Raw genomic sequence first — 15,681 nt, 5'->3', positions numbered from 1 at the left:
ATTTATTTTTGCTTTTGTTTCCCTTGCGTGAGGAGACAGATCCAAAAAAAATTTGCCAAGATCTAGGTCAAAGATTGTACTACCTATGTTTTCTTCTAGGAGTTTTATGGTTTCAGGTCTTACATTTAAGTCTTTAATCCATTTTGAGTTTATTTTTGTATATGATATGAGAAAGTGGTCCAGTTTGATTCTTCTGCATGTAGCTGTCCAGTTTTCTCAACAACATTTATTGAAGAGGCTGTCTTTTCCCCATTGTATTTTCTTGCCTCTTTTGTCATAGATTAGTTGACCATTTAAGTGTGGGTTTATTTCTGGGCTCTCTCTTCTGTTCTATTGATCTGTGTGTCTCTTTTTGTGCCAGTACCATACTGCCTTGATTACTGTAGCATTGTGGTATAGTTTGAAATCAGGGAGCATGATACCTCCAGCTTTGTTCTTCTTTTTCAAAATTGTTTTGTCTATTCTGGGTCTTTTGTGTTTCCATACAAATTTTAGGATTTTTTGTTTTGGTTCTGTGAACAATGTCATTGGTATTTTGATAGGGATTGCCTTGAATCTTTACATTGCCTTGAGTAGTATGACTATTTTAACAGTATTAATTCTTCCAGTCCATTAGCATGGTATATCTTTCCATTTCTCTGTGTCATCTTCACTTTCTTTCATCAGTGTCTTTTAGTTGTCCAAGTGTCTTTTACCTCCTTGGCTAGATTTATTCCTAGGTGTTTTATTTTTTTGATAATTTGCAATTGCATGTGGGATTGTTTTCTGAATTTCTCTTTCTGATAGTTCATTGTTAGTGCATAGAAAAGTAACAGGTTTCTATATATTAATTTTGTATCCTGTCACTTTACTGAATTCATTTATTCTAATAGTTTTTTTGATGGCATCTTTTAAGATTTTCCATATATAGTATCATGTCATCTGCAAACAGTGATAGTTTTATTTCTTCCCTTCCAGTCTGGATTTCTTTTTATTTCTTTTTCAAGGAGCCACATTTTTAAATGAACTTTTATGTTTGCTTTTGTGGAAGAAGTGAGTATGACTGAGGATGAAAAACAGGGGCCTTGGTAAAAGCGATGTTGAATATCAGTCTTAGATTTCAGCGTATGGGAAGTGAAACCATAAAGAATGACTGGAGTGAATGTATGTTATCACTGTTGGAAGAAAGGATAGCTTCCTGAGGGGACCCTGTGAGGTGGAGAACAATCTTCTGTGGACATCCGGAGCAGAGCTGTTCAGTCTTTGTTGCACAGTCCCACTGGGGGGCTCCAGGGAGATTCTCGGGGGGCTGCGGACTGATCCAAAAACTAAAGTTCTCTGCTTATAGGCCAATGCCACCCAATTTCATGTCAGCTGAGGACAGCCTACTCAGTAAGTTATAAAGGGGCACAGTTCTTACTTCAAACTGAAATTAGCAAGTACCTGAAGTTTGCTGCATATTCAAATACATGTTCTTCAGATAAGTGTGGCTTATCACTGGACCTGGGACTAGACATGTATTTAACAGACTTTCAGTGAGCTTTGGAAGTACATAGTGGGGGGAGATTATAGGCCAACAGACTGGCATGGGCAGGCACAGGTAAGCATACGTAGAGTACTGTGGCTCATTGGGGTCCTGCAGGTGCTTCGTTTAGGATCAGAGGAGAAGCAGAGGGAGAGGGAACAGCAGGAAGATAAATATTATTGCTTATATTCTCATGAAAGAGGCTCTTCACATCAGGAAGTGGTACAGCTTTTTTGGTAAGTCTTACAGTATCTATATCAAGAGTTAAGAATTAAAACAGAAAAAAAAGACAACAGGGCATTATGGTAAGGAAATAAGTCGTCCATAAAGTTTTCTATTCAAGGATTTTTTCTATTCAAGGATATTTACAATAGCAGAACGAAAAAGCAGGGGTGGAGGGAAGAGCAGACAGTAGGACCTGCGAGGAGCTGGGGATGGAGCAGCCACTACAGTCTCTGCTCTCTAAAAGCTTACATTTTGGTGGGCTTGGGGGTGAGACAGGGAAGCTATTGCACAGAAGATAAACAACTAAACAATGTGTATTGTGACAGATGGAGGGAAGTGCTTTGAAGATTAATAAAGTGTGCTGAGGGCTTTGCAAGAGACAGAAAGTGGTGCTATTTTAGGTAGAATAATCAGGAAAGGTAAGTTGATATTTGGGTGAAGACCTGAATGAAGTGAGGGAGCATATTATACAGAAATCTGGCAGAGGCGTGAGGAGAGACATAAGTGAGGGAGGTTAAGAGGTACAGACTTCCAGTTGCAAAATAAATGAGTCATGGGTATGAAATACACAGTGTGGGGAATATAGTCAGTAACTACATAATATCTTTGTATGTGACAGGTGGTAATTAGACTTATAATAGTGATCATTGTGTAATAGAAATATTGCATCACTTTGTTTTGCACCAGGAACTCACAGTGTTATAGGTCAATTATACTTCAACAAACAAATTCATAGAAAAAGATTTCAGTTTTGTGGTTACCAGAGGCAGGTGATGGAGGAGGGGGAATTGGATGAAGGCAGTCAAAAGGTACAAACTTCCAGTTATAAGGTAAATAAATACTAGGGATATATGTACAACATGATAAATATAATTAACACTGCTGTACATTATATGTGAAAGTTAAGAGTAAATCCTAAGAGTTTTCATCACAAAGAAAACATTTAAACATTTGTTTTCGTTTCCTTTAATTTTTTATCTATATGAGATGATGGATGCTCACTAAACTTATTGTGATGATCTTTCCATGATGTGTGTAAGTCAGGTCGTTATTCTGTGTACCTATAATAGTGAGGCAGACATTTTCTGCAGTTGTAAATAGCATAGACAGTTTAAGACTATGGAGAGGAAAAGGTAAAGGGAAAAAAATCTGGCAGAATGGCATTCCAGGCAGGGGGACCAGTATGTGCAAAGGACCTGAGGCTGTTGTTTAGTGAGTTCTTAGACTGGTAAGGAGCACATTGTCCCCGAGGCAGGCCAAGCTGGGAGGAGAGTAGGTGGTGTAGAACCTTGGAAACCATGGTGAGGACTTAGGACTCGATTCTTCTGCACAAGATGCAGGCCATTGTGGAGACTAACGTAACTTGAGTTTAGAAGGATCATGCCAGCTGTGAATGGAGAACATACCAGGGGGTCAGGAGTATAGAAGTTGGAGACGTGATAGGAGGCTACTGAAATAATCCAGACGATATACGGCTGGCTGGGGTCGGGGTGAGAAGTGGCTGATGTGGGCTATGTGTTTAAATAGAGGCTACAGGAATGGTTGATGGATGGACATGGGATGTGAGAAAGAGAAGAGTTGTAGGTGACCATAGAATTTTTGGTCTAAACAGAAGTATGGAGCTGCTGTTTATTGAGATTGGGAAGACGAGGAGAGCAGGCCTGGCGGGGCAGGAACGTGTTGAGTTCAAGTTTAGACGAGTTAAACTTGACTTGTTGTGTGACATCAAAGTGAAATGTTGACTTGGCAATTGGGCAGAAAAATTTGTAGTTCAGAGTAGAATTTGGGGTGGATGTTAGAAAAGTGGGTCATTAGCCTGTGAAAGAACCAGGGAGTAAGTAGCTGGAAGTGGAGTGGAGGCCTTCCAAGGAGAGAGCAGCTGCCTGTGCCAAGCAGTGCTCATGGTGACCAGGGCATTTGGTGATTTTGACCAGCACGTTCCATTGAGTACGAGGGGCTGGAAGCCCCTGATGAAAGCCTTGTCGTGGGCAGGCACAGAAAGATTAGCTGGAGGAGATAATGTGGCCAAGGAAAGGTTTGTGTTTTAATGTGAGTTATTGTGATTCTTTTATGCTGCTAGGAAAGTTCGAGTGGAAAGGGGGAAATTGTTGAGTAAGAAGATGGTGGGGACAGTTTCAGGAGTAAAGACATTGAGTAGGTGAGAGGAGGTAGCAGTCAGTACACAGTGAAGGATTTGGCTTTAATAAGAACATGGACAGTTCATCTGTTATTGTGGTTCCCAGCCCCAGATTCACATCAGGACCATATGGAGTGCTGAAAAAACGCTGACACCTGGATGCCCCCTTAGACCGGTGAAGTTACAGCCTCCAAGCTGAGGCCTTGGCCTTGGTGTTCTCTGAAAGCTTCCCATGTGCCTCTCGTGCACCTGGAGTGGGGTGGGAGGGTGATGATTGATTTGGTGGTAAAAGCTTGGGGAAGGGCTCTCCATTCTTCTGCTTTTTTCAGTGCAATAAGAAGCAACATTATCAGCTCAAAGCAGGGAGAAGGAGGGGAGAGTGCTGGAGGTTTTAAGAGGGTGTGGCGGAGCTGCCTTGGGGAGTGAGAGGGATTTAACAGGGGAATGTGGGTGTGAGAGGGATTTAACAGGGGAATGTGGGTTGGCCAGGCCACACAGGGACTCACTGTGAAGTCTGATTGTACATTTGAATGTGACTTGTCATGTTTCCTCCCAGCTGCTTGGACACAGCAGGGAAATTAGAGTCAAATTTCCCAAGATTGGGGTTCTTGATACAGACGGTCTCCAGTCAAAATCCAAATATGAGGACTTCCCTGGTGGCACAGTGGTTGGAAGCCCGCCTGCCGATGCAGTGGACACGGGTTCGTGCCCCGGTCCGGGAAGATCCCACATGCCGCAGAGCGGCTGGGCCCATGGGCCATGGCTGCTGAGCCTGCGCTTCCGGAGCCTGCGTGTCCGGAGCCTGTGCTTCGCAGCGGGAGAGGCCCGCGTACCACAAAAGAAAAAAAAAAAATCCAAATATGAGCATGACTGTATTTCTTTTCCTGTGGAACAAGAGTCTTTCCCCGTATACTTTGAGCTATACTATCCCAGTTCTTTATATGAGCTACGCTATGCCAAATCTGAGTGTGATGGATGAAAATCTCACCTCCCTTAATTAAGGGCTATAGAGTACTCTTGTTCATTGGGGAAGCAGAGTGCTCTTTAATTTGTTTTCCTGGAGTGTTAGTAACTTAGTTTAGATCTCTAGGCATTAAATTCCACTTTTTGTAATTAATGTGTTACTTATATGTGCTGCTTTTCCTCTAGAAATCTACATCTATATTGGAATTTTACAGAGAACTCGGATTGCCACCAAAACAGAAAGTTAAAATCTTTAATGTAACAGATAATGCTGTAATTAAGCCAGGTAATCTGAGGTTGGGGAGAAGAGGGAGGTAAAAATACCCAAATATGTGATTTGTTTAATGTAAGCCCTTTCAGTAAAGCTGAATTCACAATACAAAGTCCCAAACATTTATTTTTAAATATAGAACTGTAACTGATTTAATCACTAGGGACAAACAAGTCTTTTTCTTTTTTAAGTGGAAAGAACTGTAGAGAATTCTTTGTTTTCCATGAAAGAGGGAGGAACGCTTTTGTTTTTAATGTACAGAGAGTTTCACATTTGGAAAAGCCACTCCAAATAAATAAACGAACTTTTAAAATTGAAGTTCACTGTTTGTAGGCTGGCATTTTATTAAGGAAAGAATAGACCCTCACTGAGATAGGATAATTTGAGAAAATGTAGCCTGAAACAGGAAAGTGACTGACCAAAGCACCTTGATGCAAAGATTCTTACTTAAATATTTCAAAGTATTTTACCTACTCCATGGAATGTCAAAAAGTAAGATTTGGCACTATGATTATATTGGTTCATATAGTTAATGGCATTTTGATGTCTTTGAACTTCAGAAAAGCTCCCTATCTCTTGAACTTGAGTTCTCTAACAAGTAGACTGTAGAAGGATGTTTTAAGATTTGATATTTTAATACCTGAACTGAATTTCTTGAAGTAGAATACAATTGCAATAGGCCTTATTAATAGGGGCGGTAGAGTCAGCCTTGATATAACTTAGAATTGAAGGTATTTTTTGAAGTGCAAGTTTTTCATCTTTGAGGTAAAGTACATGGAATTAAACTAACAAGTATAAAAATTAAGTCCACATTAACTTTTGCTGTAGCACAAACCACATGATATTTTTTGTGTGGGGGGGTGAAAAATGGTCAAATATCAGCAGTTCAGGTCATTCAACCTCGTAGAAATTCGGTCACTTTTTAATCTCCCCTATTTTTTCTTAAATGAAGGTTTTTCTCTGCCCATGTAAATCCACGTTGGGTCCTACCTTAAGGACACTAAACCTACAGCACTTTACTCCCTGTTTTAAACAAACAAAAATAGCTTTTGATTACATTCTCTACTACATTGGTTCCAGCTTTAAAAAAAATCTTTTACTGGATCATGTTAATGTTGATTCCTATTTTTGGATAACTTATCTCCAATAGGAAAAAAAAAAAGATCCAGCCCCAGTGTTTTTTGAGTCATTCTCTTATTTTTATTTTCCTTATTTGAAATAGGAAATACATCTTAACATATTGTTATTCACAGAAACAACCAAGAATCTCATGTATTTACCAGCAGGAACAGTGTTGTCACAGGAGTTGCCTGTTTCAGCCAGTATCACGTTGGCCTCTGTGAAGGCACAAGCGCACCAGTGGCCGTGGGCTGTTGGCCACTCCAGCACCATGTGCCCCATACTTCAGCCTACATACAGTCCATTAAAATACATTTGTTGAGCAGTTTTATTATTTTATTGTTGACATTTCTAATAATTGAAATTGCAGAAGAGACTCTCCTGACATTTTGAAATCTGATAGCTAGAAGGCTTCCTGTATGTAGTTTATGTTTAATGAAGTTGTTTTTGGGCTGATTTCATACTGATTTTTTGTTTTCTTTTCATAAAGGCACTCCTCTATATGCTGCTCACTTTCGCCCAGGACAGTATGTGGATGTCACAGCCAAAACGTAGGTCCACGGAACAGGTTTTTTCCTTTTGTTTTCCTTGTATATTAAAAAACAGAGTGAGTGAAAGAAGTGCAGCCTTTCAAAGTCAGTGAATAAAGGATAAGTAACCATTATTCTCATTCATAACTCTAATCCTTAATGTTACTGATGGTACTGGTTTTTAAATTGCACCGAATTAGTTGTTTGTGAAGAGTTCATTTTGGGTTATAGCTTTTAAACTGAGATGTGTGCTTCTTGAGATGGGATTAAGAGAAAGGTCCATTACTGAGTTCCCACAAGGAACTCATGTTCCTTGTGGGCTGGGCCCACATCTGTTTGAAGACCAAAGGCAGCATATGGTTTGTTGGTGAAAGATAAGGGAAGCAGTTAAATTACAAACATCTTGCACTATTTGCGATAGTTGTGCTTAAGGTTCCCCTAAGGTAACTAACTGTATAAAGCATTTGTGGAACTGTGTTAAAATCCTATCATGAGCTGAAAGAAGAAATAGGATTACACCTTAGGTGTCTTCAACAGCGTGGCATCATCTCTTAGCACTAGAAGAGACCTCTTCCATAAAAGCAAAATATTTTGTCATGTGTAAACAAGGGTTCAAATTTGGTAGAAATTAACACTTAATTTTCACTCTAACAGAAATGCTGACTTTGAATCATACTTATGTTGGGTGGTGGTATTTGGGGTACTGTAGTTTTTTAAAAATATCTTACAGTCTGTTAAGATAAGCCCAGTACTGGCTAGATAATCTCCAGGAAACTTTAAATCTTACAGAAGTAATTTTTCAAAAATCAGTTGAGGTTATCTCACTATGGAATGAAGTCACCAAGCCTTTAAATACGTTTATATAGAAATTGTTCAGGCCATGCACATATGGTCACCTTATCTTTGATAAAAGGAGGCAGGAATGTACAGAGAAAGGACAGCCTCTTCAATAAGTGGTGCTGGGAAAACTGGACAGGTACATGTAAAAGTATGAGATTAGATCACTCCCTAACACCATACACAAAAATAAGCTCAGGGCTTCCCTGGTGGCGCAGTGGTTGAGAGTCCGCCTGCTGATGCAGGAGACACGGGTTCATGCCCCGGTCCGGGAAGATACCACATGCTGAGGAGCGGCTAGGCCCGTGAGCCATAGCCATGGCCGCTGAGCCTGCGCATCCGGAGCCTCTGCTCTGTAACGGGAGAGGCCACAACAGTGAGAGGCCCGCATACCGCAAAAAAAAAAAAAAAAAATAAGCTCAAAATGGATTAAAGACCTAAATGTAAGGCCAGAAACTATCAAATTCTTAGAGGAAAACATAGGCAGAACACTCTATGACATAAATCACAGCAAGATCCTTTTTGACCCACCTCCTAGAGAAATGGAAATAAAAACAAAAATAAACAAATGGGACCTAATGAAACTTCAAAGCTTTTGCACAGCAAAGGAAACCATAAACAAGACCAAAAGACAACCCTCAGAATGGGAGAAAATATTTGCAAATGAAGCAACTGACAAAGGATTAATCTCCAAAATTTATATGCAGCTCAATAACAAAAAAACAAACAACCCAATCCATAAATGGGCAGAAGACCTAAATAGACATTTCTCCAAAGAAGATATACAGACTGCCAACAAACACATGAAAGAATGCTCAACATCATTAATCATTAGAGAAATGCAAATCAAAAGTACAATGAGATATCATCTCACACCAGTCAGAATGGCCATCATCAAAAAATCTAGAAACAATAAATGCTGGAGAGGGTGTGGAGAAAAGGGAACCCTCTTGCACTGTTGGTGGGAATGTAAATTGATACAGCCACTGTGGAGAACAGTATGGAGGTTCCTTAAAAAACTACAAATAGAACTACCATATGACCCAGCAATCCCACTACTGGGCATATACCCTGAGAAAACCATAATTCAAAAAGAGTCATGTACCAAAATGTTCATTGCAGCTCTATTTACAATAGCCTCGAGATGGAAACAACCTAAGTGTCCATCATCGGATGAATGGATAAAGAAGATGTGGCACATATGTACAATGGAATATTACTCAGCCATAAAAATAAACAAAATTGAGCTCATTTGTAATGAGGTGGATAGACCTAGAGTCTGTCATACAGAGTGAAGTAAGTCAGAAAGAGAAAAGCAAATACTGTATGCTAACACATATATATGGAATTTAAGAAAAAAAATGTCATGAAGAACCTAGGAGTACGATAGGAATAAAGACACAGACCTACTAGAGAAAGGACTTGAGGATATGGGGAGGGGGAAGGGTAAGCTGTGACAAAGCGAGAGAAAGGTATGGACATATGTACACTACTAAATGTAAGGTAGATAGCTAGTGGGAAGCAGCCGCATAGCACAGGGAGATCAGCTCGGTGCTTTGTGACCGCCTGGAGGGGTGGGATAGGGAGGGAGACACAAGAGGGAAGAGATATGGGAACATATGTATATGTTTCATGTATATGATTCACTTTGTTATAAAGCAGAAACGAACATGCCATTGTAAAGCAATTATACTCTAATAAAGAAGTTAAAAAAAAAAGGAAGAAGTTGTTCAGGGACTTCCCTCGTAGCTCAGTGGTTAAGAATCCACCTGCCAATTCAGGGGATACAGGTTCGAGCCCTGGTCTAGGAAGATCCCACATGCTGTGGAGCAACTAAGCCCGTGTGCCGCAACTACTGAGCCTGTGCTTTAGAGCCCGCGAGCCACAACTACTAAGCCTGTGTGCCAAAACTACTGAAGCCCGTGCACCTAGAGCCCATGCTCTGCCACAAGAGAAGGCACTGCAATGAGAAGCCCACGCACCGCGATGAAGAGTAGCCCCCACTAGCTGCAACTAGAGAAAGCTGGCATGCAGCAATGAAGACCCAACTCAACCAAAAATAAAAAAATTAAAATTAAAAAAAATAGAAATAAATTGTTCAGTATCAGTTGTTAGAATCCACATGATCTAAGCTAAGCTTAACTCCAGATATCAGCTCTTGTCTGTGTGACTTGCAGGATCTTAGTTCCCCAACCAGAGATCAAACCCTGGCCCACGGCAGTGAAAGTGCCCATTCCTAACCACTGGGCCACCGGGCAATTTCCCAGCTCTTGTCCATTCTTGTTTCTTGTTCTATCAGCATAGATGGTAGTTTCACTGATTTATGTGCCTGTTTTGTTTTTGGAATATTCTGACTGAGAACCCTTTGAAAATGAACAGTGGCCCACTGGTGCTCTGGGTTAACCTTAGAATCACAGTGACTGAGACAGAGCAGCTTCTTATATCCAAGGAAACCAGATAAATCCAGCATCAGTTTCTTAAATGCGGTCAGATATTTCTTCACTTCCACATTATTACTGCCTACTTTTAAATACGGGCCATTGCACACAGGTCCTAGGGGCCTTAACTTTTTAATATTTATTTATTTTTGGCTGTGTTGGGTCTTTGTTTCTGTGCGAGGGCTTTCTCTAGTTGCAGCAAGCGGGGGCCACTCTTCATCGCCATGTGTGGACCTCTCACTATCGCGGCCTCTCTTGTTGTGGAGCACAGGCTCCAGGCGCGCAGGCTCAGTAGTTGTGGCTCACAGGCCTAGTTGCTCCACGGCATGTGGGATCTTCCCAGACCAGGGCTTGAACCCATGTCCCCTGCATTGGCAGGCAGATTCTCAACCACTGCACCACCAGGGAAGCCCAGGGGCCTTAACTTTTGATTAGCTATTTCGAAGTGGAGTGGGCTAGGTTGGCGGTGGAGTAGAGGAAAGTGGGGCCTCTTTAAAGACTGTGAACCTTCCTCTTTTTCTCCCTGCTCCCTGATTGTTGCGAACTCATTCCTACTTGCTGGGGCGTCTGAAATTACTGGTCTTTTGGTAACATTTGTCCTGCCTACCCTTGTGAAGAAGTCAAAATATTGGAGCTGTAAAGCTTTGGTTTGAGTAAGTGGGGAGACGTGTGTGTTGTGAATCAGATGGCTTTACTTTTTAAATTCCTGAATTATTACATATGATAAAATGCCTCACGGTAATTTGTTAATTTACACACAGTTAATAATGTGTGCATTCCATTACATATTTTACAGGGTAAATGAGATATTCAGGAAGCCCTGCAAAGTCAGATTCCTTTGTTAGCAGATGCTCTGTGGCAGTGTTTGTGACTAGCTTGGGTTGGAGCCTAACCTTTCAGTGCCTGTGTTCGCTAGATGCTTTCATTTCATATGCTACTGTTGGGTTTCCTTGGCTTCCTAAAAGCTATTTTTAAAACTTCAGGCTTCTCCTTGTGAGTGTAAAGTGGAAGGAGAGTGTGTTGGTTTTGTTTTGTGTTTTAAGATCATGTACCTAGAAAACAAGAGTGTGTACAGCCATGTGCCAGCCTCAGGACTAGATGGCTGATGAGAGCTGGGAGAGTAACTAACCCTGGGATTTAGAGTAGTTGACATTCGACTCTGGAAAAGGGGCGCCTGCATTTGAGAAAACCCTCATTGTTGTGTGGGTTGCAGTACTGTTTTCTGTTTGACTTTGTGTAGCATGTGCACTGTGCTCTGGTGTGCGTACCTTTTCGGGGTATTACTTGAGATCAAAATGAAACAGACTTTGACCTTTCACTAAATGTTGCCAATGGCTGCAGCTCTTGGAGCTGGCATGTTATTATGGCGTCAGGATGCTTGTACGTGCTTCCGAATTTACAGAGCTCTGTCCTCATGTGGAGATGTTTTGGATTCCTCCTGGGTGCAGGTTTATTAGGTCTCAGCTACACCCAGTCCTGGTGGAAGCTGTCTCTTTGCTGTTGACTTTCCTGTGCGTGTGTACGTGCACGCACACATGAATTTGCTTGCTTTTCTTTTTCCTTTTTAAATTCTTTTACATCCTTTCCCTGATGCTTCTTATTTTTTGGCCAGTTCCCCCCGCTTGGTGTTTTAGCCCTCGCAGCCAGTGAGAATGTTTTTTTTTCCTTGTTAACTGTAAATGGAGCCATTATCTTTTGGACATAGGCTCTGAGTTCTTGCAGTCTCTTGCTATGGCTCACTTACAGCCAGAGATTTTCTACCTTGTCCTCCATTTTCAGCCCCTGTTTTAAAATTTTGAAACTTCTGGGCTCCATTGTCTTTATTATTAATCCTGTTACAGGTGCAAACACTAGAGAAAAAATGGTGCAGTGACATGGTTAGGTCAGATGAGGGACATGGGTTCACAGCCTGGAGCATCATTTCCCACACTTCAGTGGGCTTCACAATCTCCCCTACCTCCACTCCCCCACCAATCTTCAGATTCATCAGATCTGGGGTAGTACCTGAGAATTTGCATTTCTAACAAGTTCCCAGGTTGTGTGGTTGTTGCTAGTCCAGGGACCACACTCTGAGAATCACTGGACTGGAGAATAGTCAGGAACTCACCGGTGGACCTTCTTTTCCTGCTGCTCCTTTACCCAGCACAGAGTCCCAGTGCCTGCCTTTTCTCAACTCTACTCAAATTATAACATGAACATCTGTTTTAAAGCAGGCAAGTCTAATTAATCCAGTTTCAAATAACATTGTCAGTAAAAGCAGGCCTTTGTATTACCCACATTTTAATTAGCATGAAACTGAAAACTGGTCTCCTTAGTAACTGGCTTCATCATCTCATTTCCATTAGAGATGAATTTGTTTGAGACTTTTTTCTTAATTGAAATTGTTCATTTTTCTCATGTTGTAATAGTGATATTTAATGGTTAAATCTATACTTACATTTCAAGTTTTTTTACCTTGTACCTTCAATTTTAATTGCTGGATTAAATATACTTTAGAAATAACTAACTAAATAAGAAAAATTAAAATGGAAAAGTACTAATTTAAGAAAATACAGTGTTAATAGAATCTTTCTACTTCAAGAATGAAATTGTCTGCAGACATTTTCTTTTTAGTGACCAGTAACCAACAGTAGCACCCTCTTGAAGGCTTCCTTAAATTTTTAAAATGTTCCTCTTTTAATGATTGCATTGGGAAATCTGCTTACACTGAAAGATACATTGTATTTACCTGTGCTGAATTTGGATATAATTTTCTATATAAATAAGTAAATTTACCATTGTTGCATTAGAGTGTGAGGTGAATATATATTTACTAGAGTTCTTTTTAATTTTTACTTATAAACCAGGAATAGTTTTTTATCTAAAAGGTCTGAGTATACAAATTTAGATTATATGGGAAAGATCTTTACATCTAATATATAAAACCATTCTAGCAGAATAATTTTTCACAGTTTTCATTATGCTATAAATAGGTAACAAGGCCTAGTCTTTGAAATATGTCAGTTTTTTGTAATTTATTCTAAATAAAATTTAAAGTATAGCACATATATTGATACGTTCCCCACACCACCACCACTACCCACTTCCTATACTAGGACCCTTTTAAAGATTATATTCTTATTCTGTAATTATATTCCACCATAACTTCTAATAGATGATGGGTTGGGGGCCTAACATTTTCCCTTTCTTTCTCAGTTTTGAGGAGGAAACCTCTCTAGATAATATATAAAGAGTGGGTGAGATAAAGTATGACTGTTGATTCTACCCTCAACATAGGATGTTTAGTCCATTGTTTTCTGTTGAATCCTAGCAGTGCTTATTTTAACTTGTAGAGTTTTTCTTTTTTTAGGGAACGAAATCAGAAAAGAATTAAAGTAAGATAAAAATAAAACTGTAAAAACGCATTCTGCAGTGTTTAGGAGAAAATGTTAGGTCCCTGTCTCAAAGGACTTGAAGGACACAGGTAGTGTTGCATCCATAACGGTGGGCATGGGGGCACTTTCCTGCCAGGTGTCTTACTGAACTTTGAATTCATGACAGTGGCAAGCCTGAAGTAATTTCTTGAATCCCAGATTGAAATCAGAAAACAGCTCATTCAGCTACTTCTTTCTGAGTGAAAGATAATCTAAAACTCTGTCTACGAGTCTGGGCTACTGAAAACAGCCCATATATTTTCAGGCACAATCATATTACTTTAATAGCAATTTCTGGCGTAATCTTACTATTTTTGAAGTTAACAGTGCGCTTTAAATTCTCATTACCCTTTGGCCTCAAAGTAGAAAAATAGGTGCTTACTTTGATAATGTTATCCGTGGTAGTAAAACTGAAAGGAGTTGGGGAGAGTTAATTTGGGTTCTTTCATTAAAATATCAAAATGTGTACAGAAATATTGTCCATCAGAGCCTTAAGGTGATTAAAAAGCCAGGTAGGTTCTTAACAAAGCAAAGACTCTTTGGGCTGTGTGAGCAGTCCTGCACACTGTTCAGAGAAGGGTGCCTGCACATGGTCGGAAGCCTTCCCCACTACCTTGTTATTCTGACTGGTGGGTGTTTGCTGGGAACTGGGAGGGAAAGCAAGGTGGATGCTGCCTTCAGGGAACAATTGCTCTCCAGTCCTGCACATTTGTAATTTTATTTCCTTTTTAATAAGTTACTTTATTTACTAGTTATTCAAAGCAGTAAATTTTTAAGCATACAGTTTTCAAAATGAGTAAACTATAGAGGGAAGTAGTCTCTAAAAAATAATCCCTCTTCAGTCAAGTCAAAATGAGTGTCTCATCAGAGGTGGTCTAGGGAAAGCATGGATCTGCTTCTCAGCAGCTCTGTGACCTAAACAGCTTTCTTAACCTCTCAGTCGCCTCATGTTTAACACAAGACTAATTACAGCACCTACCTCATAGCCATGTTGTAAAGACTGAATGAGATAATTCACAGAAGGCTCTTAGCTCAAGATCTGGGACATAGTGAATGCTCAGGACTATTGGCTGCTATTGCTATTGGTGATATTACTGTTTTTTCATTTGTTTCAAAATTTTAAAGGAAAAATCTGTTTTCCTCAATAGGAAATATCTTTTTAAATGAATTAACAACATTAAGTCATTAGGAATTAGATTGTGGTATTTTCTAATACATCACATTATTGCCTCTTACTTTAGACTGTTTTGTATAGCAAAGTAGTAGCTTTACAAAACACTCTAGGTGGGCTTCCCTGGTGGCGCAGTGGTTGAGAGTCCGCCTGCCGGTGCGGGGGACACGGCTTCGTGCCCCGGTCCAGGAAGATCCCACATGCCACGGAGCAGCTGCGCCCATGAGCCATAGCCGCTGAGCCTGCGTGTCTGGAGCCTGTGCTCTCCAACAGGAGAGGCCACAACAGTGAGAGAGAGGCCCGCGTACCACAAAAAAAAAAAAAAAAAAAAAAAACACTAGGTAATTTTAAGAATACATAATACCTGCTACATCAGGAATTTACAGTGTAATGAGGATGCCCTTGAAATAACTCCATGCGTCTATGATACGCTACTTTATTTTTGCTTTACTCTATTTCTCAAGAGGCAGTATGACCTGGGTTAAAAGCATGACCAGAGGGGCTTCCCTGGTGGCGCAGTGGTTGAGAGTCCGCCTGCCGATGCAGGGGACACGGGTTCGTGCCCCGGTCTGGGAGGATCCCACATGCCGCGGAGCGGCTGGGCCCGTGAGCCATGGCCGCTGAGCCTGCGCGTCCGGAGCCTGTCCTCCGCAACGGGAGAGGCCACAACAGTGAGAGGCCCGCGTAACGCATAAAAAAAAAAAAAAAAAAAAAAAAAAAAAAAAGCATGACCAGATACTTTCATTTACCAGGCATTTGACCTTGGGCAAGTGGCTTAACCTCTCTGGATGTGGATTTCATTATCTTTAACATAAGGGTTTGGGAGTAAATGGTTTCTAAGGTTCTTTTTTTTTTTTAATGTGGGTTTTTGTTTTCTTAAGTATAGTTGATTTACAATATCGTGTTAGTTTCAGGTGTACAGCAAAGTGATTGAGTTATACATTACATATCCTTTATCATGTTCTTTTCCATTATGGTTTATTACAGGATATTGAACTATACAGTAGCTCAGTATAACTATACTGAGCTATACAGTAGGTCCTTGTTGGTTATTTATTTTATATTTTGTAGTT

The 15,681-nt window shown here is 40.3% G+C and overlaps 1 protein-coding gene across 2 annotated transcripts in view; it reads left to right on the top strand.

The window, feature by feature from the left end:
• Window positions 1–15,681, top strand: part of MRPL3 (mitochondrial ribosomal protein L3) — a 45,055-nt gene that overhangs the window by 9,694 nt on the left and 19,680 nt on the right. For both annotated transcript variants that reach the window (XM_032629820.1, XM_032629819.1), the window contains 2 exons: window positions 5,016–5,115; window positions 6,710–6,770. In XM_032629820.1, coding sequence (XP_032485711.1) covers window positions 5,016–5,115; window positions 6,710–6,770 — 161 coding nt within the window. The remainder of the gene's footprint in view (window positions 1–5,015; window positions 5,116–6,709; window positions 6,771–15,681) is intronic.

Source organism: Phocoena sinus, chromosome 4 (assembly GCF_008692025.1).
Source record: "Phocoena sinus isolate mPhoSin1 chromosome 4, mPhoSin1.pri, whole genome shotgun sequence".
NCBI lineage: Eukaryota > Metazoa > Chordata > Mammalia > Artiodactyla > Phocoenidae > Phocoena > Phocoena sinus.
Note: the sequence above shows the minus strand (reverse complement) of the source record. Positions and strands in the feature narration are given on the sequence as shown.